Consider the following 20,182-nt stretch of genomic DNA (forward strand, 5'->3'; position numbering starts at 1 on the left):
CTTTCTCCCTTGGATATGGAAATATATCTCGCCTGAACATTTTTCTCATTCTTATTTTGGAGGCAACTAGATTGCTCTGAAAATATTAGTCATAGCAGTAATTGATTCAGTATTTATTGAGCAGCAGGCTCTGTGTGAGGTAACAGAAATATAAAGGAAGACTCTGAGGTAGGGGAATCTATCTAGTGGGGAGAGAGGAGAGAAAAACAAAAATTAAAACACCTCCAAAGGCCAATATTTACTTTCTCTGCCCCTCCCTTTGGGGCTTTCCTGGTGGCTCAGTCAGTAAAGAATCCACCTACAAGGCAGGAGACCGCCTGCAATTCAGGAAACCCAGGTTCGATCCCTCATCTGGGAAGATCCCCTGGAGAAGGAAATGGCAACCCGCTCCAGTATTCTTTCCTGGAAAATCCCATGTACAGAGGAGTCTGGTGAGCTACAGTCCGTGAGGTCAAAAGAGTTGGACTCTACTGAACAACTGGGCACACATCCTTCCCTTTATTCATCAGGTATTTGTTGAGCATTTGTCCTATGCCCAAGCTCTCTACTGAGTGCTGGAGATACAAAAGTGAGTAAGACAGACACATCTCAGACCTCCCTGGTGGCCCAATGGTTAAGAATTCAATTCACCTGTCAATACAGAGGACATGGGTTCGATCCCTGCTCTGGGAAACCCCACATGCAGCAGCTAAGCCCACGCACTGCAAGTACTGGGTCTGCCCTCCAGAGCCTGAGAACCACGACTACCGAGCCCACGTGCTGTAACTACTGAAGCCTGCACACCCTCCAGCCCATGCTTTGCAACAAGAGAAGCCACCACAATGAGAAGCCCATGCTCCATAAGGAAGAGTAACCCCTGCTTACTGCAGCTAGAGAAAGCCCGCGCACAGCAACAAAGACACTGTGCAGCCAGCAGTAAATTAGCTAAAAAAGACAGACACTTCTCTGCAGTCCCTCAAAGCCATGCCTCAAATGATGTTTGTTGAACCGTATAGTAGAGGAGACTGGATCAGCCTGTGATAGATGAACTTAGAGGGCAGATCAGGATCCATGGAGGGCTTCCCGGAGAGGGTGACCTGGGATCTAAAGCAAAGTAGAAGCAGGTGCTAGTCAAATAGGCAAAGCCAGAAGAGCAGTGATCAACGGCTGCACAGAGGAAGTGCTTCGTTGGAAATAGAACAGTAGGAAATGAGACTATAAAGGTAGGTGAGGTTCAGCTCTTGAAAGGACTTTAGACTTCAGTCTAAGGTGATAGGCAAACCACTTAAATGTCTCATAATGGAGGAATTATTACAGGAAACTTGGGCCATTTAAAAGAACATAAAATGGTATAACTGCATAGATTTTAAGTAATAAAAAGCAGAACGCAAACATTGTGTGCTCACTGTGATTACTGATTTATATGATATAATTGAGACTGTTAAAGATGGGAGGATGCCTAAAAGTGAAGTCCTATTTGTACTGTGAGATTCTTTAAGAATTCCTTTATGATATTCACTCAGCATCAGATCTCTACTATGTGTGCAGATCCAGATGCAACCTCTTCTCTCTACCATCAAATACAGAGAGATCTAATAGCTGTAGTGCATTTTAAATGTGTGTGACTGTGAGATACCGAGAATAGGCACATCCATAGAGACAGAACATAGATTTGGTGGCTGCCAAGGTCTTGAGACATTACTTTGCCAACAAAGGTCCGTCTAGTCAAGGCTATGGTTTTTCTAGGGGTCATGTATGGATGTGAGAGTTGGACTGTGAAGAAAGCTGAGCGCTGAAGAATTGATGCTTTTGAACTGTGGTGTTGGAGAAGACTCTTGAGAGTCCCTTGGACTGCAAGGAGATCCAGCCAGTCCATTCTAGAGGGGATCAGCCCTGGGATTTCTTTAGAAGGAATGATGCTAAAGCTGAAACTCCAGTACTTTGGCCACCTCATGCAAAGAGTTGACTCATTGGAAAAGACTCTGATGCTGGGAGGGATTAGGGGCAGGAGGAGAAGGGGACGACAGAGGATGAGATGGCTGGATGGCATCACCGACTTGATGGACGTGAGTTTGAGTGAACTCCGGGAGTTGGTGGTAGACAGGGAGGCCAGGCGTGCTGCGATTCATGGGGTCTCAAAGAGTCGGACACGACTGAGCGACTGAACTAAACTGAACTGAAGGTCTTGGGAGGAGGAGAGGTTGGGGTGACAGCTAATAGGTCCAGCGTTCCTTTCTGGGGTGATGGAAATGTTCTGAGGTTAATTTGTGGAAATGGTTGTAAACATTGTGAGTATACTAAAAGCCATTGAGATACATGATTTGGTTAAAACAGTTAATTTTATGTGATGTGAATTTTATCCTAATTAAAAAAAAATACAGAAAGATAAAAGATGCTGATTGGTTTTGTTGTTGTTTTTGGTAGTCAAGGGCAATCGGAAGTGTGAGCTGAACTGCCAGGCAATGGGCTACCGCTTCTATGTTCGGCAAGCTGAGAAGGTCATTGATGGTACCCCCTGTGACCAGAACGGGACGGCCATCTGCGTGTCCGGGCAGTGCAAGGTAAGTGCCCCAGACTGGGGTGTCTGGAGTGGGTCTCGGGGTGTTTGATCTGTGCCTGCAGACTGCACTGTTTGCCAGGCTGTGGCATGCTTCCTCCCTATCACCTATGGTCAACCCCACCCCACAACTCTGAACCATGAGCTCTGGGAGAAGTGGATTAAACAGGGCCGTCTGGTCTGCTCTGAGTTTTCGATCTTTGGGAGTTGCCAGATCTCACTCTGGCATTTCAGTCATTAAGTGATTTACGTTTTCATCATGTGCGTCCTGAGAAACTCAGGGATCTTTCCTTGTTGGATCTGGAGCTTCTTCCTTACCTCTGAAGAGGAGGTTATGAAAAGGGCACTGCTGGATCAGTCAAGAGGTGGTTGGCGTCGTCAGGGTGGCATTTTAAGGGCATGGCATATTTTATCTTGCCTCCCACCAACTGGGGCAGGCTTCCAAATGAAAGCCGTCTAGTGCCTTTATAGCCAAAGCTGTACTTTCAACAGGAAGTTTTCAGCCTCCCTGGACTTCTGAAGTCTGTTCCAAGAACTCCCCACCCTGCATTCTGCAAACATTCTGGGCTGGAGAGAATCCTTGTGGGATGCTACCCTTTCACAGAAAAGCACCATTTGCTTAAAAACAGGCGCACCAGAGAGATGGCACCAGTTCCACAGTATATTCACTGGGGCCTGGATGCCCACCCTCCTTTCATCTATAAATGTAAGCGTGGAGGTCTGACTCTAGCAGGTAAATGACTTTTTGGAGCCCAGGCTAAGATTCTATCTTAATTAACACTCAATGGCAGGCAGGACTGAGTTTCATCAAAGGAAGGGCTCTTTGGCTGTCACATCTAAACGTTTCAATGTAAATTGTTGCACTGTTTAGTATTAGAGCTACTCAAGTGTGATTTATAAGCACCTCATTCCCCCTCCAGCCTTTTTCTTCATGAGGTTCTAAATAGAATACAAACTAATTTATCAAAGCAGTATGAATATTCTGGGGCTTCTCAGGTGGCTCAGTGGTAAAGAATTCGCCTGCAATGCAGGAGATGCGGGTTCAATACCTAGGTTGGGAAAATCCCTGGGAGATGGAAGTGGCAAGCTACTGCAGTGTTCTTGCCTGGGAAATCCCATGGACAGAGGAGCCTGGTGGGTTACGGTCCATGGGGTCGCAAAGAGTCGGAAAGGACTCAGCAACTAAACAGCAACAACATGGATAGTCTGAGACTATGAATAAAGAAAGGAGAAAGCTGTCATTTGATACTTGATGCATGTGGCGTTGCCTTTGGACAGACAAGAAACCCACAAAGCTTCGAGGTGGAGTTCAAAAGAGTCAAGGAATATGGTGGGGAGCACACTGGAGGCTGAGACCTATCTGGCCCCAATTTCGACTCCTTTGGGAAAAACCACTGGGTTTCATGCATCCCCTCTATCGTTACTGTCTTCAGATAATACTGAAGGAAGTCCCATTAGAGTTTGTAATTTCTGACTCAACTAGTCCCTTCTTCTAAATGTTAACTGAGCCTGAAAAGCACTTTATAGCAACCTAGCTTTTCTTTCGGATCCTGAATCAACAGTTTAATTTCCTGAATCCAAGTGCACACTGCTAGGAGATGTGATAGTGCAGCGGTTAAAAACATGCCCTCTGAAGTCAGACCGCTTGGATTCAGTCCTACTTTGATCATTGACTGTGTAACCTTGCACAAGTCCCATGAGCTCTCGGTGCCCCTACATCACCTACAGCACGAGGAGGATGGTACCGACCTCCTGCTTTGTAGTGAAGAGTCATGAGCCAAACACATATGGTCCTCATATCAGGTCTGGCACTTAGTAAAGCAGGCTGGCTTTTCCTGGTATTATGTTCACTTATGCCCACATATGACCTGTTGTATTTGAATTTTTTATGCAGAAGTATTTGAATTTTTTAGCAAATTATAGATTTGTGAGATTCATATTATCCTATTTTGCAGAAAAATTAAAATACTTTAGTTGACAGATACATCTTTATAATAATTTTTCCTTATATATTTTGGCTGCGATTTTAAATTTTTTTCTATTTTTAAATTTATCTTTTTAAACTGGAGGATGATTGCTTTAAAGTGTTGTGTTAGCACAACAACGTGACTCAGCCATCTGTATACACAATCCCCTCCCTGTTGAGCCTCTCGCACCCCACCTCCCGTCCCACTCCTCTAGGTCACCACAGCACCAGGCTGGACGCCCTGCATTACAGAGCAGTATCCCACTGGCTATCTGTTTCACACATGGCAGCGTACGTGTCAGGGCTGCTTTCCCGGTTCGTTCCACCCTCTCCTCCAGTTGTGTGCACAAGTCCATTCTCCACGTCTGTGGCTCTATTCCTGCCCTGCAAATAGGTTAATCTGTACCATTTTTCTAAATTCCATGCATATATGTGCATTAATATATGATATTTGTTTTTCTCTTGCTGATTTATTTCACTCTGTATAACAGGTTCTAGGTTCAGCCACTTCAGTTCAACTGATTCACATCTGTTCCTTTTTATGACTGAGTAATATTCCATTGTATACATGTGCCCCAACTTATCTACTCATCTGTTGATAGACATCTAGGTTGCCTTCATGTTCTGACTCTTGTAAGTGGTACTGCAGTGAACACTGGGGTACATGTGTTCACATTACCCTTTGAGGCAGTGTCCCTGTGCTGCAGACTCTCCAGGGGATGTTAGATTTGATGTTGGTAGGTCTGGGGAAAGTCCTGAATAGTCTATTTTTATAACAAGTTCCCATGTGGTGCTGATGCTGCTGGTCCATGGGTCATATTTTGAGTAGCAAAGTTTTAAAGGACCCTTTGATTAAAGCACAGTTCACAAAGAGCCAGACATGTAAATATAGAATGGTGAGATGAGTTGGAAGGAAGAGGAAATGTGGTCTGTTTCCACTGGGGGAGCTTGTTTTCTTAGTATTGCCTTAAGTACCTCTAAGCTGATGATACGAAAGAAAAACAAATACTAATAAGGACATAAGGGTATGAATTCTTACTAATTGATGAAAACTAATGGTGTCAGACAACACAGTTTGAAGATGATAATTGCAAGAAGACTGAGACAGATATTGCCCAGGATGTGAGTAGATGAATAGGAATTTGATGTTATAAGGACAACTTTGATATTACTTCGTATTTGTTCTCTGTGTATTTACCCAAAATTTGCTCATAGACATTTTTGGAACAACTGACTGTAGTGTCCTCACCAGAACTTCAGTTTAAATAATCAGAAGTACATTTGCTTCCCAGGCTAAGTTCTGTTTACTCTGTAACTTTCAAAGGGTAGAGTGCCCTTTTTGAATATCTGATTGGAAGCCCAGAATTCAAATTGCTGTCTCTGCCTCTCTGACCTGTGGCTGGGAGGGCTATCACTCTCCAACAGGAGTCTCTACATCTGAAATAGCTCCACAGAGCCTCTGCCAGCCACAGAGAGGGGAAAGCAAACCCAGGCCTGCAACGAAAGTTAATGAAAAGTGACAAGCACTAAATGAGAATATGAGCTATGAGCTAAACCCACACAAGAGTAGCTGGAGGAGGAGGGCGTGCTCCCAACACAAGGCCACAGAAAGGCCCCGGGCCCACCCAGAGCAAGCTGGAATGCTCTTCCAGTGCCCACGGAGTGCTCCCTGGCCAGCCTGTGTTTACCCTGTTGCTGGAGCTCCATTGATGTTTCTGATCCAAGAGTTGCAAGAGAAGCCAGGCTTGTAAGAATGCAAAAGTCCTCGTGCTCAGGGTTGGAGAACATGGGGATTCCTCTCCAGTCTCTCAGAGGTGTGTGATACTTCCTTTCTTGACAGGGAGTGAAGGATCCCAAATCTTAGCTTCAGGCTAAGGACTGCACTTTGATAGCTAGGCTTTGAAGGGAGAGCTCTAGCCCTGACTTTTCCTAAAGCAAGAAAGTGTATCTGAAACCCACAGAGATTTCTTCATCTTAACTTCATCCCTCTAGACATCAGACTAGACTGGCTAGAACCTCTGGCCAGTCTTCAGAGAAGTCTCTGCCACACCCACTCATGATTGGTATTGATGGGAATGGGACAGCATATATGTCTAATTAATAGAGAACAGCTCAGTAATCCTTTCTATCGTTAAGCATCACATTAACTTGCTATGATTTTTTTTTTTTTACTTGATCTCAGTTTCAAACTCTGTCTAAAAAATTCTACATTTTCATGGTTTGATCATGTGCATGCTATTTTTGCTGACAACTTAATAAAATAGATGAAACTTTGCTTACAAAAGTATGGCAGGCATTTGAAAGAACAAGGTCCCTTGGATAAAAACTAAAAAGAAACCCCCCCACACACACACACACAAAAAAAACCCTTAGCTCCCTGGAGACCAGCCTTTCAGAAACCTCAGGCTTTCACATTTAAATGTTCCTGGAAGAATCAGAATCACCCCCAAGACCTACCCTGCTTCCCCCCAGAAGACAATCCCTGGTGGTAAAGAAACAGTCCTTGAGTAGGTGCCTTGAAATAATAGGCTGATGCCAAAAAATAAAATAAGACAATAGGCTGATGCAAAACCTTCATGCAGGAATGTGTTGGAGCTGATGCAGACAGCAAGGAGCCCCTCTGAGAACTTGCCTTGTGCCAGACACTGCGCTGTGTGCTGTTCATACAGAAGGATTTCCTTAAGCCATGTGTCTTCACAATAACTCAGTCAACAGGAATTATTAGTCCCCATTTTACAGAGGACTGTTATGAAGATAAAATGAGTTGGACCCTGTCAGTGCTACATGGAGAGTTGGCTATTGGCTTTTTCAGTGAATTGTTCATCAGAACAGAAAGTAATTTAAATGTGATAGGATGAAACTCATGTGCTTCCGCTGTCTCCCCTCTTCAGAGTTTATTTTCCTCACCCCCTCTTTCCAAAGCAAACTGTCTTTCTAAAATACACATTAGAATATGCCTCTCTCTTGCTTAAATTCCATCTGTGACTCCCCATTTCCAGGGAATAAAGTCCAGGGCCAAGATGCTGGCCGAGCTGGGACTTGCTGCCCCCTGACCCAGCCGGCGTTCAGGTTGTGCCTTCACAAGCAAGGGCACACTGTCAGCCTGGAGAGCCATTCCTTGTCCACTCTTGGACCACCCAGTGGACTCTGCTCAAAAGCCACTGGCTGACCCCCTTGAACACTGTTTCTGTTCTTCTGTTCCCACTTCTTGTGCTCATTTGTTCCCGTGTCCCCAGCCTACCACCCATCCAGGCCGGGAGCAATTCCAGGCACTTTGCTTTTCAATAGGTGCTTAAAATAAATGTGTAAATGAATTGAGGTACTTGGTGACTCAGTCTCTGGGGTTTTAGCAAATGAAACTCGTCTTAAATCCAGCACAGAGCTTTTCCTTTTGGCTTGATGGGCAGTGGAAGGCTGCTCGCACAAGGACGCGGAGCCCCCTTGGCCAGATCCCCGGAACCCAAGGCTTTGAATGTCAGGCAGAATTCTTGGCACCTCCCCAGGCTCCTGTCTCCCTCATCTTGTTTTTAATTTTGCTCACACTGAATTTCTTGAGTCCAGACAGAGCTAATGACAGGAAGAAGCTAAGCAAGTGTGAGAGTGCAGTCTCCCACGGTGCTTTCTGCTGTGGGGGGAAGACCCCTGTCTGCCACACACTGCCCCTCCCCATAGCCTGGTCAGCCTTTGCCTGCACCATCTACCCATCCTCAGGGGCGAGGGCGGGGGAGCCTTCACACCTCCTCTCCCAGCTGGGGCACTGCTCAGCTTCCAATGGCTCCAGCAGGACGCATCAGTGGACAGTTTCATATTTATTCAATAAATTACAGCAAGGTAACTCTTTCCACATGTTCAGAGATAAGCTCTGGACCAGAGTGTTGCCGTGACCGAAAAGGATGACATGATGGGCGTATGCATCTATGCACGCCCCTGTATTCGGGCGCCAAGTTTCTTCCACCCTCTGCTATAAACTCCCGTGGCACTCTGCTGAACCAAACAGTCCTGCTCCTTTCTCTGCCTATTTGCCCCAAGTTGCTTCTTTGTTTTCTTTTTTGGTCAGTGGCTGGATTCTGCGGGCTTTGCTCAGAGTTCTCTTGTTATTTGAACGAAACTAAGAGAGTCAGTTGCGTTGAGTAAAGTGTTCTGGCCTATGCCAGACATGTGCATGAATCGAGCCTTGAAAGAGGGTGGAGGGCTTTTACTTTGCTTAAATTCTGAGCTTATGTGACTTGGTGGATTCCCTATTGTATTTCCACCCCAAGCAAACTGTGTTCTAAGAGTACTTTCTGCTTGTGAGTATTAAAATGCTTATCATATTATGTTACGGTTATTTTGACATGTGTCTGAACTCCTAAAGCTGAGGGAGTATTATACATATTTGTATCCTCAGTGCTTTTGTTGCAGGAGGGGGGATCCCCTCCACGGCCAAGAGTGGGCTCTTATCTAACACTCGGAAATGAATTGTCTGAGGAGACACACGTGCTGACAAAGCAAGAGACCTTTTTGGGGAGGGGCGCCCAGGCAGAGAGCAGCGGGTAAAGGAACCCAGGAGGACCGCTGTGCTATGTGGCTCGGAGTTTTGGGTTTTACGGTGATGAGATTAGTTTCTGGGTTGCCTCTGGCCAGGCATTCTGGCTCAGGGCCCTTCCCAATGATGCTTGCATCCCTCAGCAAGATGGATTCCAGCAAGAAGGGTTCTGGGATGTTGGTGGGACATATGGACTGGCATCTCCTGTCTTACTCTGACCTTTCCCAAATTTTTCCGGTTGGTGGTGGCTTGTTAGTTCTGAGTTCCTTACCAGGACTTCCTATTCCAAGTTAGCTCATACAAGTAGCTACTATCTGCCCTGGCCAGGGCAGGCGGTTTTAGTCAGTATTTCCCTTGACACTTAAGGTATTAAGATTTTTTAATAAATTGAGTAAGTTTTAAAAGTATGTCAATGAATGAACCAAAGAGCAAGTTAGAAAATGACTTTCCAAACCTCTTTTCCTAAGAATGATCAAGAACAGGATTAACGAAGCATTAATCAACAACCCAAGCAACACACATTATTAATTCATCTTTTTTTTAATTGGAGTATAATTGTTTTACAATGTTGTGTTAGTTCTGCTGTACAACAAAATGAAGCAGCTGTATGTATACATATATCCCCTCCTCTTTGAGCTTTCAACAAACAGTCTTATATTTTTGTGTAGCCTGCTCCCAGCCATACACTGGGCTAGGCACTGGAGATAAGAAAAAAAATGGGAAAGATGAAAATAGTTCCTCCCTACACTGAGCTTAAAATTTAATGGAGAAAGCGATAAACAGTCAGTTAACAAACAAAAATCTTCCCTGGTGGCTCAGACTGTTAAAAATCTGCCTGCAATGCAGGAGACCAGGGTTTGATCCTTGGGTCAGGAAGATCCTCTGGAGAAAGGAATGGTTACCCACTCCAGCATTCTGGCCTGGAGAATTCCACGGACAGAGGAGCCTGACAGGCTACAGTCCATGGGGTCGCAAAGAGTTGGACACGACTGAGTGACTTTCACTAACAAACAAAAGAATGACAGATTTTGATAAGCGCTTTGAAGTTGATAGGGAAACTGAAATAGTGAACCGTGGTGAGAGGCATACATTAGTTGGATGTCAGGGGAAGCTCTCCAAGGCAAGCAGGGTTCTGTATTACAAGTGCAGGCAGTACTCCCAGCCATACACGTCCAGGGATTGGAGAAAATGTGTGTCAGGCCTCCAGCCAGGCCCCAGGACACTCACTGTGCTCAGGAACTCATAGATACCGAGGTGGTTATTTTGCATTTTCTTCTGTTCCCTGCCCTTGGGTGAATCTGGTCCCCCACTGATGGTGCTATCCTTCCTTCCTCCAAAGTATTCGCGTTTTCCTGGGTGAATGCTGGCTTTAGCAAGAGCAAGTCCTCCACTGAGTTATCGTCTAGGCCCAAAAAGATTGCCCTAGGAAATAGGTGGTATTATGGGTCAAAAACACGTTTGGGGGTCAGCCAGGGTCTCTAGTATTAAAACAGATGAGAGAAGGTTTGCTCAGGTGGAATTGGGGTAGGGTGCACAAGGCCTCCAACCTGCCCTTCCCGATGGTCCGTCCTATACCAGAGTGTCAGAAGAGAGGATTTTCAAGTCCCTTTGCCCTGTTCTTCTGAAGGAAGGGACCGCTTTACCCCAAAGGGAACTTAAGGAATATTCTTAACCAAATTGGTAAGGGTGCTGAATGGTACATGTAACTGAGAAAATGAAACTTCAGCAAAGTCCCCTGGGCCAGACAGTCCACTCTTGCCCCAATCCATCCCTATTCCTGCCCTGAACCAAATACAGGCTAGAAGCACTGCTGAGTAGGATACGGAGGCTGCAGAGTTACGCAACACTCACTGTATATAACGACGTCAGGGGGATTTCCCTGTGGTCCAATAGCAAAGTCTCAAGTTCCCAAGGCAGAGGGCCTGAGATAGATCCCTGGTCGGGGTGTTGTAGAAATCGAAAAACCACGCACCACACTTGGAGAGTTGGAGAACTCCGGTTTATTACACGAGTGGGCCCAGAGGAGTTAACACTCCACGCTCTGAGCCGTAAACAGAGGGGTTACAGAGTTTTTATATTCGGACAGGCATGATTAAGCAGGTTTGCGGGTCTGCAGGGGCTGAGCGATTGCAAAGAGCAGGACAAGGGTGAATGAGATAAGCTCCAGTTCCCAGTATTGTGAGTCCCCACTTTCTGAGACCTACGTGATCCAGACTTTGCAAGGAGCAAGCTGAGTTACAGAGGCAGAAGGAGCAGGAGGTTATGTAAAATGTTAACTTTTCCTTTTCAAGGGAGCTGGATCCCACAGAGTTTGCAGCCATGATGAAGATCAGCGATCTTACCTGCCACAACTATGACGCAATGCAGCCGAATAAATAAATATCTTTAAGATATTTAGGGATGCAGAAAACTGTATTGCATATGGAAGCCACAAGGCAGTGTCTATTTAGACTAACAAGCCAAGGTCCCCTCTTTCCCCTTGGCTCCTGTGCCCTTTCTTGCTGAGTCAGCTTATGTTCTTAATTGATAATATTGACATAGGATTAGACTTAAAAAGTAGGCTGCTTAGCCTGATAGTGATTCAGTAGAGCCTGAAAGCCTATTACCCTGACTCCGAGTTTGGGCATCTTGTTTACATTTCTGCCAAAAGTCAGGTCACACCAAATAGTGAGCAGCTCTGCTAGGGTGAGAGACAAGCTTCAGAAAAATATCCTGAGGTGTCATGCGTCTCGGTAGAAATAGATATAAGAGGACAGCAGTGCCAGAGGAAAACACATTTTTATTTCCTAATTTTAATAGATAATAATATATTTACTCGACTCCAATATAAAAAAAAAGTGATCCTCTGTCTCCATCCACCCAGCTTCCCGTTCCCCAACAGGAATAACCCCTCTCTGATAGTTCCCTTTTTTAAGGCAGATGGTTTTTTTTTTTTAAATATAGTTAGAGTATAGTTGATTTACAGTGTTGTGCCAATCTCTGCTGTACAGCAAAGTGATTCAGTTACACATATGTACATTCTATTTTCATATTCTTTTCCATTATGGTTCATCACAAGATATTGGCTGTGTTAATAGTTCCCAGGGCTATTCAGTAGGACCTTGTTGTTTATCCATTCCATATGTAATAGTTTGCACCCACCAACCCCAAACTCCCAGTCCATCCCTCCCCCATCCGCTCCCCCTTGGCTACCACCTGGACCTTGCTTTTCTTAATATATCTTGAGGAACTTCCCATTTCAGTATCTAAAGCACATACCCCTTCATTTGACAGTGGCATGGTACTGCACTGTATAAACTAACCATAGCTTATTTAACCGTGATGCATGTTTAGGTCACATCCGATCTTTTACTGTTACCAGCAGTGAACTCTACAATAAATACTCGTGTGTCTAAGTCCATTTTATGTTTGTCTGTGCCTCTAGGATGAAGTCTTAGACGTGAGTCAAGAGTACATATGGATTTGTGATTTTAATGCCCAGTGGGTGGCAAATTGCTCTCCAGAGGGGTTGAAACAACTAACCCTTAGACCAGCAACGTCTGAGGGTGGTGTGTTGTCCAGCATTTGGATTTTTGCCAATCTGATAAGTGAAAAATGGTATCTTGGGTAGTTTTCATTTGTGTTTATTTTGAGTGAGGTTGTGATTCTTTTCCTGTGTGTAGGATGATCCATTCAGCTTGGAGGGGGATGAGTGAGGTGCCTCGGATGCAGAATTTAAGGCAGCACTGAATAAAATGAAATTCTCAGGGTCTCCTTAAATGTTGTACCTTACATACCTCACCTGTCTCATTCCAGCCCCTGCCCTGCATTGTACGCACCTTGATCTCCTGACCTGGGGAACCATTTATATTCCTCCCCTGTGATTTGTCTTTCTTTTGGGTTGTTGATCATTCTCTTAATTTGTAGAAGCTTTTCATACATGAAAGAATTTTTTAATATATAAATTTCAAGGCTTTTTTTTCAAGTAGCCTTTGACCTATATCTTTGCTCATGTAGTTTTATTTATTTATTTGCTAAGCAGAGGTTGTACATTTTTTAAATGGTGAATTTAGTAATTTTCTTGTGTCTGATTCTAGATTTTGTGTCATGGAAAGACTACACTTTGAAGTTAAAAATTTTCTTCTGTGTCTTACAGTAATTTATAACTATGCTTTTACATTTTTGTACTTCATATTAATCCATTTGGAATTTATTCCCGTGTATCATGTGAGGTATGGATTCAATTTTACTTTGTTTCAGATGGCTACCCAGTTATGCCTTTACTATAATTGAATAAATCTTTCCCCCACTATTTTGGGGTTCCCTCTTTATTACCATATGTATGAATGTATGTGTGTATATATGTAACTATGTATTTTGGGCTTTCTAGTATATTCCATTTGTCTGTATGTCTGTTCATAAATGAATTCCAGAACATATATTTTGAAAGAGAAATAAAATGGATGGCATTTAAACTTATGAAAGGTAAGTTTGCTTGGAGCTACTGTACTCATGGCCTTCGTTGTTTATCACTTGGAAAAGCCATCTACGTTTAGGGGCTTTAGCAAGACTTTGTATTTACAATACATTTTCATTTGATTGGAAAATGTATGCTTCGTGACTTTTAGGACTAGAATAACAGAAGTTACAATCACGAAAGGTACTCCAGATGGCAAAACCATGGCACAAAAAAAAAAAAAGGAATTGTAAGATTTCTTAAGGTTTATTGAAAAGTACAGAATAAAAGTTCCAGCAGCTCTTTGCTTTTAGAATAAACCAGATTTGATAGGGGAAAAAAATGCAGTTCCTAAGAGCAAATCGGTTCTTGAGGTCCCATCTTCTGTCATTCAATAAACAGAAATATCTTCTAGAAATTTTATATAGTATGTTTATGGATCCTATTGATTTCTTTAAAGCTTATCAATATGTCCTGATGGTTAGAAATTTACTATTTTCCTACTTATTTTTACTATGTTTTCCTGTGTTTTATTTTTAGCATAATGCTAGCAGTTATAGGAATACTTGATGTCCTAATACTTGAAACCTTGAGAGAGTGCCAGGAGAAAAGATCTTTTTTGTCCAATCTCCAAACTCATGCAAATGAACCAAGGAAGGAAGCTTAGTAGTGGCCCATGATTGTCAAGGAACTGAATATAATCATGTGAGTTAAAAGAGCTGGTTTCAGGTTTTGGTTTCCAGATACCAACCTTGTTTTCTCAAAACTGTACTTGACAAAACCTTTAACTGTGCTGTTTCCCTTATGAAAGCTATGATGAGCTTGTCCTGAGTGAAAGGTCTTTGTATTCTTTGGGTTTCAAATCAGTTTCTAAAAGACCAGTCTAAAGACCTCATATATCCAATAGGAGGTTTCAAATATATGACAATGCCTGCTATTCCAACGGCGCATGATGCATTCTTGCTACTATCTCTCACTTGGGGAAAAACAGGCCTTTAAAAAAATTTTTTTTGAGCCCCTGAAAGTGAGGCTAGAAAACATACAGTATTATTTAATGGAATCCTATGTCTTATTGCTGTTCCGGTTTTTATAGATTAAGTAGCACAATATCACATAAATGTGACTTTAATCTGGGTGATGACTTTTACCTTATAGAAGGGTGGTTGCATAGAACTGGTTAACAGTGACATCTAGAGTTCAATGTTGAAATTACATGTCTTTTGGAAGCGCGGAATTTGTAGCAACGTGGATGGATTTAAGAGATGATCATGCTAAGTGAGGTAAGTCAGAAAGAGAAAGACAAATACCATATGATATCACTTATATGTGGAACGCCAAACATGATGCAAAGAGAACCTATCTGTGAAACATAAGCAGGCTCATAGACGTAGAGGGGAAAAAGAGGGATTGGGGCTTGAAGTTAACAGGTGCACACTGTTATGTATGGACTGGATGGGCAATAAGGCCCTACTGTATAGCACTGAGAACTATACTTAATGTCCTATGATGAACCATAATGGAAAAGAATTTTTTAAAATGTATATATACATATATATGTATGTATATATATATATCTGAATCACTTTGCTGGGCAGCAGAAACTAACACAAATTGTTTTACAACTATGCTTCAGTTAAAATATATATATTTATATATATTAGTGGAATTGATGAATAGGAGAGAGAGAGAGGAGAAAGGGGAGCAGAGGGAAAATACAAGTATGGTAAACTGGCCACTGAATCTAAGAGAAGGATGCATGGATGTTAATGGAACTGTTCTTGCAACTTTTTCTTTAGGTTTGTAATCCTTCCAAATACAAATTGGAGGGAGGAGGGAATGAAAGATTTGCTTTGTTTTCATTTTTGTTTTTAAAGCATTTCTTTTATGGGAGATTGGACCCATCTGCTGTGTCTTTCCTCCTTCCTCACGTGGCCTCCCTGGGCTGCTCTGGCTGCTTGTAAATACTATTTGTGTCCATAAGACAAAACTGTTCTCTCCCAAGTCTCTTGACATGGCTTGGCTTGGCTCTCAGCTGGGCTTCACTTGTAATGAAGAGAAAAACGTATTCCTCTCCTTCTAGGTGTGAACACAATATTGCTCGGAAGCCACATGTATTTTGGAATTTGGGATTAGGAGCAATAATGTTAAATTTTGCAACAAGAGAGCATTGAGACAGCCCCTTAAAAGTGCTTATACATTTCAAAAGCAAGAAACAAAAAATTTTAAGGGGCCACTTACATTGCCCTGCTCCCCCTGCTGGGCATTTGCAGAACTGCAACATCCCAGATCCATCGTTAAAAAAAATTCCTCGTGCTGATGTGCTTTTGAAAAGCCTGAAAGGTGGCATCTTCAAAGCTATAATCCATTCCATTCTGCAGCAAGCATCGCTTAAACCATTAAGCTATGTACTGAATTAAAGCACAGTGGGCAAATGTCATTTCAAAACAAAAGCCGCATAGCAAACGCTCTTCAAATACTTCTATTTTATTTTTTTAGAAGAAAGGACCTGAGGCAAATCCTAGACTTGAAGACTGTCACACATCCCTTCTGTTACATAGATTGCCTGAAGATCAGAGGCTTTCTCTCAGTTGAAAAATCTGCCTCTCCTAAGGCTGAGGGTACTTTCTGAGATAACAGGCCTTTTGTCAACATTTTTTTAAAGTTCCTAAGATTAAAAGCAATGTCCCTAAGAAACAGAAATTTCCAACAATGGAATGGCCCTTTTCATGTGGTACTGCCCTCCATTTCAAAAACGGTGTGAATGCCTGTTAAACGTGGAGTAAACGGGGCTGGGGGCGGGGGCCAGGGGCAGGCAGGCGTACAGAGATGCACAGGTAACGTGGACAAGCTGAGAAACTGGTGCTGGGGGAGGGGTGTCCAGGTTGAGTGCGGGTCAGATTGCCTGTGGGTCTGTTTCCATCTAAAATATTAAACGAAGAGTGCAGAAGCACTGAGCCAGGCTGAAGTGTCTTAGGCTGATACCACCTCTTCGGTGAGCACACGTGACATTCCTAACTTGTCTAGTCATTTATCGATTTAATTGTCGGTCAGGAGACAGAAATTTACCAAGAGAATCAACGTGTCCTCTGCAATCAGGTCTCTCTGGAGCTGCTGGCGGATGCTGATTCATTCCTGTGCATTTCCGCCTGGAGATGCTTGACGGGATCGCAGCTGAACTCACGTTTCTCTCCCACCTTGTTCATCCTCATGTTTCTGACTTTGGCAAGCGGCACCTTTATTCTTCTGGTTTCCCAAGCCCGACCAACTGGATGCCTTCCGTTTTCCAGCCTCTCCACATCCTTGGTGACCAAGTTCTGTCCATTCTGCATTCTTACAGTCTTCTGTGTCTGCCCCTTTCTTGTCTTCTTAAAGCCATTGCTTCATTTCTGGTCTTCAGCTCTTTGGATCATTGCAGGGTTCTCCTAACTGATCTTCCTGCCTCTTTTCTTGTTTTCTTTCATGAAAGTTGAGCTATCCTTTTGCTGTTCAGGAGATTTTAAAATACAAATCAGAATAAATTTACCCTCCTCCTGTGCCCTCTATCCCCATCTTCACTGTCCACAGAGTCCAGACTCCATAGTGTAGCATCAGTGTGTGCTATGATGTAGCCAGTGCCTACCTCTCTACTCCTGAAGCAGTTAGTCCAGCCACAGCAAACCAAGTACAGCTCTCTGAACAGGCCATGCCTCTGTTTATGCCTTTAGACTTTGCCCCACCTTCTTCTGCCTGGAACGTCTCTTCTTCCCTGTACAAATGGCAAATAGCCACTCACCAGACAAGACAAGACTCAGCTCAGGCATCATTTCTTCTGTAACACTACTCCTCTTGGTCCCAGGAGAAGATGGAGGCTTTTCTTGTGCCTCAGACAGGCGTCCATCAAGACACCTGTAATTCTCTATCGTCTTTTTGATTTACACGTCTGCCTCTCCATGGATGCCCAGAAATACCTTGAACCATGACCAACCTTGTCTTACTCATCTTTGACCCTCCACTGACCAGCACAGTGAGTCAGTGCGTAGTACTTGCTTCAAGTCAATGAGTCAACCTATTGTTTAGCCGGCCATGAGATTGTTCACATACCTGTGTGTTCAATCACGTCAGTCGTGTCCAGGTCTTTGCAGCCCTATGGGCTGTAGCCCACCAAGCTCCTCTGTCCCTGGGATTGTCCAGGCAAGAATACTGGAGTGGGTTGCCATGCCCTCCTCCTGAGATTGTTCAGCACTGTTCATCTCGAGCTACTAGACTGTACAATCTATTCATTCTTCACCAGTTTTCACCTGGGTATCCCCTGACCTTACAACCACATTTACAACAGGAACCCCAGACCTGTGTTCTAATCTCCTTATACTTGATCAACCGGAGTTTCTTCCTTTTCTCAGATGATCCTGCCAATCATTTCCAATGGTGAGATCAAGTAGGCAGCTGTATATCCAAGCCTGAAGTTCAAGGGCTGGTCAGGATCATTGGTTGGGCTACCTGGGGAAGAAGTTGATGGTTTAGTTTTATGGCTAAAAGCCTCAGAAAGTTCTTTTCAAGGTGGTAGGCTTCAAATGTTACCTATGTAAATACACAGGGCCTTTATGATATTGTTCTTTCTTTGTACATCAAAACAGGAAGCATGGGGGAGATTTGGCTGAGTTCAGTCGTGGAGACCAGCTCATACTTTACCCCCTTAGCAACTACATGCAAGATGGCTCCACCTAGATGCCCAACAAGGACCTCAAATGTCAGGATAATTAAAATGGAATTTTTCTTATCTTTCCCCCAACTTCCCCCAAAGAAAATAATCTCACTCTCATAGGAGCTTCCTTCTGTATCTCCGTGAGCAACACCCAGCTGGTCATCCAGGCCAGAAATATGAGTGTCACTCCACTCCTCTTTCCTCCCCCCACCACATCCAGGGGCGACTGGGGTCCGCAAGCTGCCTCAGGGGGTTGCTGTGGCTTGCTCTTCTTTCTATCACTTGCTTTCTTCAAGCCTTCATCACTGCTGGTGTAGGTCAGTAAATCAGCCACTGCCATGGGCTTCCCGTTTCTTCCCAGTGTCACATGCTGAAAACTTTGAGTAGCTCTCCCTGGGTCTTTAGGTCTCTGCTTAATGGTGCGGCATCATTTCATCAAGCTGGGCTTCCCAGGCGGTGCAGTGGTAAAGAGCCTGCCCCTCCATGCAGGAGACCCAAGAGACGTGGGTTCGATCCCCGGGTCAGGAAGATCCCCTGGAGGAGGAAACGGCAACCCACTCCAGGGAAATTCCATGGACAGAGGAGCCTGGTGGGCTATAGTCCATGGGGTCACAAAGGGTAGGACACAACTGAGCACCCACATGCATTCCATCAAGCCACTCTGTCACCTTCGATGTGGGTCTTCAATACCTCTAGGTCTTAAAACAGGCCATCTCTTGTATCTCTTGTTTCTGTAACATATGCTGCTACTTCTCTCCAGAATGCCTTCGTAGCAGGATATTTTTTGGCTGCAAGTAACAGAAAATCCAATCCAAAAGACAAACACTAAGAGGATTTATTAACTTACATAACATAGGCCTGGGCACCTGGTGGGTCTAGGTTTGATTAAGATGGCAAGTAAATTATGCCACTGAGATGCCGTCTTTCCACTCTGCCAAGCTCAGTGTGGTCTGCTCTGGCTCACTTCCCTTGTTTTCAGGATATCTGCCGTGGGTGTAAGCATTGTGGGCAGATATGAGGACCAGTAGAAGAAAGGACAGCCCATTTTTTCTTCTTTGTCTTCTTTTTAAGAGTGAATAAAGCTTTTCTAGACACCATCACAGCAGAATTTGCCTCCTGTCTCATTAGAACCGAGTCTCAGGCATATCCTAGAGAAATCACTGGCAAAAGGATTTGACAAAGTCATGAAAGGGAGAGGAAGGGAGAGAGGAGCACTGGAATGAAAACCAAGGCATTGTCAGCACAAAGGAAGGGAAAACGCCCATTTGGTTGGGGCTACTGTAGCCTTCTTTGCCCTTTGTGTGTGTGTGTGTGTGTGTGTGTGTGTGTTCATTTGCTAGTCATGTCTGAGTCTTTGTGATCCCATGGACTGTAGCCCACCAGGCTCCCCTGTCCATGGAATTTTCCAGGCAAGAATGCTGGAGTGGGTTGTCATTTCCTTCTTCAGAGGATCACCCTGACCCAGGGATCAAACCCTTGTCTCTTGTGTCTCCTGCATTAGCAGGCGGATTCTTTACCACTGAGCCACCTGGGAAGCCCCCTTCTTAAGGGGGTTCATTTTACCAGGCTAATTCTTGAATACCCAACTGAGTCACCTGTAGGGGAGTCGGGGTGGGGAGTGAGAGACTTTCCTGACCACTTCCCTTCCTTCCAGGCCTTCTGATCAGTGACACTGCCACAGAGCCTATCTCACCAGACCCCAAGCGCCCCCCAGTTAGTATCAGACTGGTGCATGGTTACAAGGATGTACTCTAATATTTGTTGAGTAAGAAAATGAATGGCAAAACTTGAGTGGCCATGTCAGTTGGGGATGAATTTCTGCTTATAAATCCAACAACAGTGATAAAACCAAATAAAGGTGTGTGTTTTTCTGGAATAACAACTCCAGAGGAAGAGGCCCTAGGCCTGTGAAGATGCTCTTGTCAAGGACCAAGACGCTTTCTGGTACCTTAGCTTGTGACCACATGTCCTCATGAGCACCAGGTGACCAGTCTGCCCCACTGAGTCCACATTCCAGGCAGGAGGAAGTGCTTAGGATG

The 20,182-nt window shown here is 44.1% G+C and overlaps 1 protein-coding gene across 3 annotated transcripts in view; it reads left to right on the forward strand.

The window, feature by feature from the left end:
• Window positions 1–20,182, forward strand: part of THSD4 (thrombospondin type 1 domain containing 4) — a 694,305-nt gene that overhangs the window by 319,471 nt on the left and 354,652 nt on the right. For all 3 annotated transcript variants that reach the window (XM_042252121.1, XM_027971544.3, XM_042252122.2), the window contains exon 7: window positions 2,404–2,540. In XM_042252121.1, the coding sequence (XP_042108055.1) occupies window positions 2,404–2,540 (137 nt within the window). The remainder of the gene's footprint in view (window positions 1–2,403; window positions 2,541–20,182) is intronic.

This window comes from Ovis aries, chromosome 7 (genome assembly GCF_016772045.2).
Source record: "Ovis aries strain OAR_USU_Benz2616 breed Rambouillet chromosome 7, ARS-UI_Ramb_v3.0, whole genome shotgun sequence".
Lineage (NCBI taxonomy): Eukaryota > Metazoa > Chordata > Mammalia > Artiodactyla > Bovidae > Ovis > Ovis aries.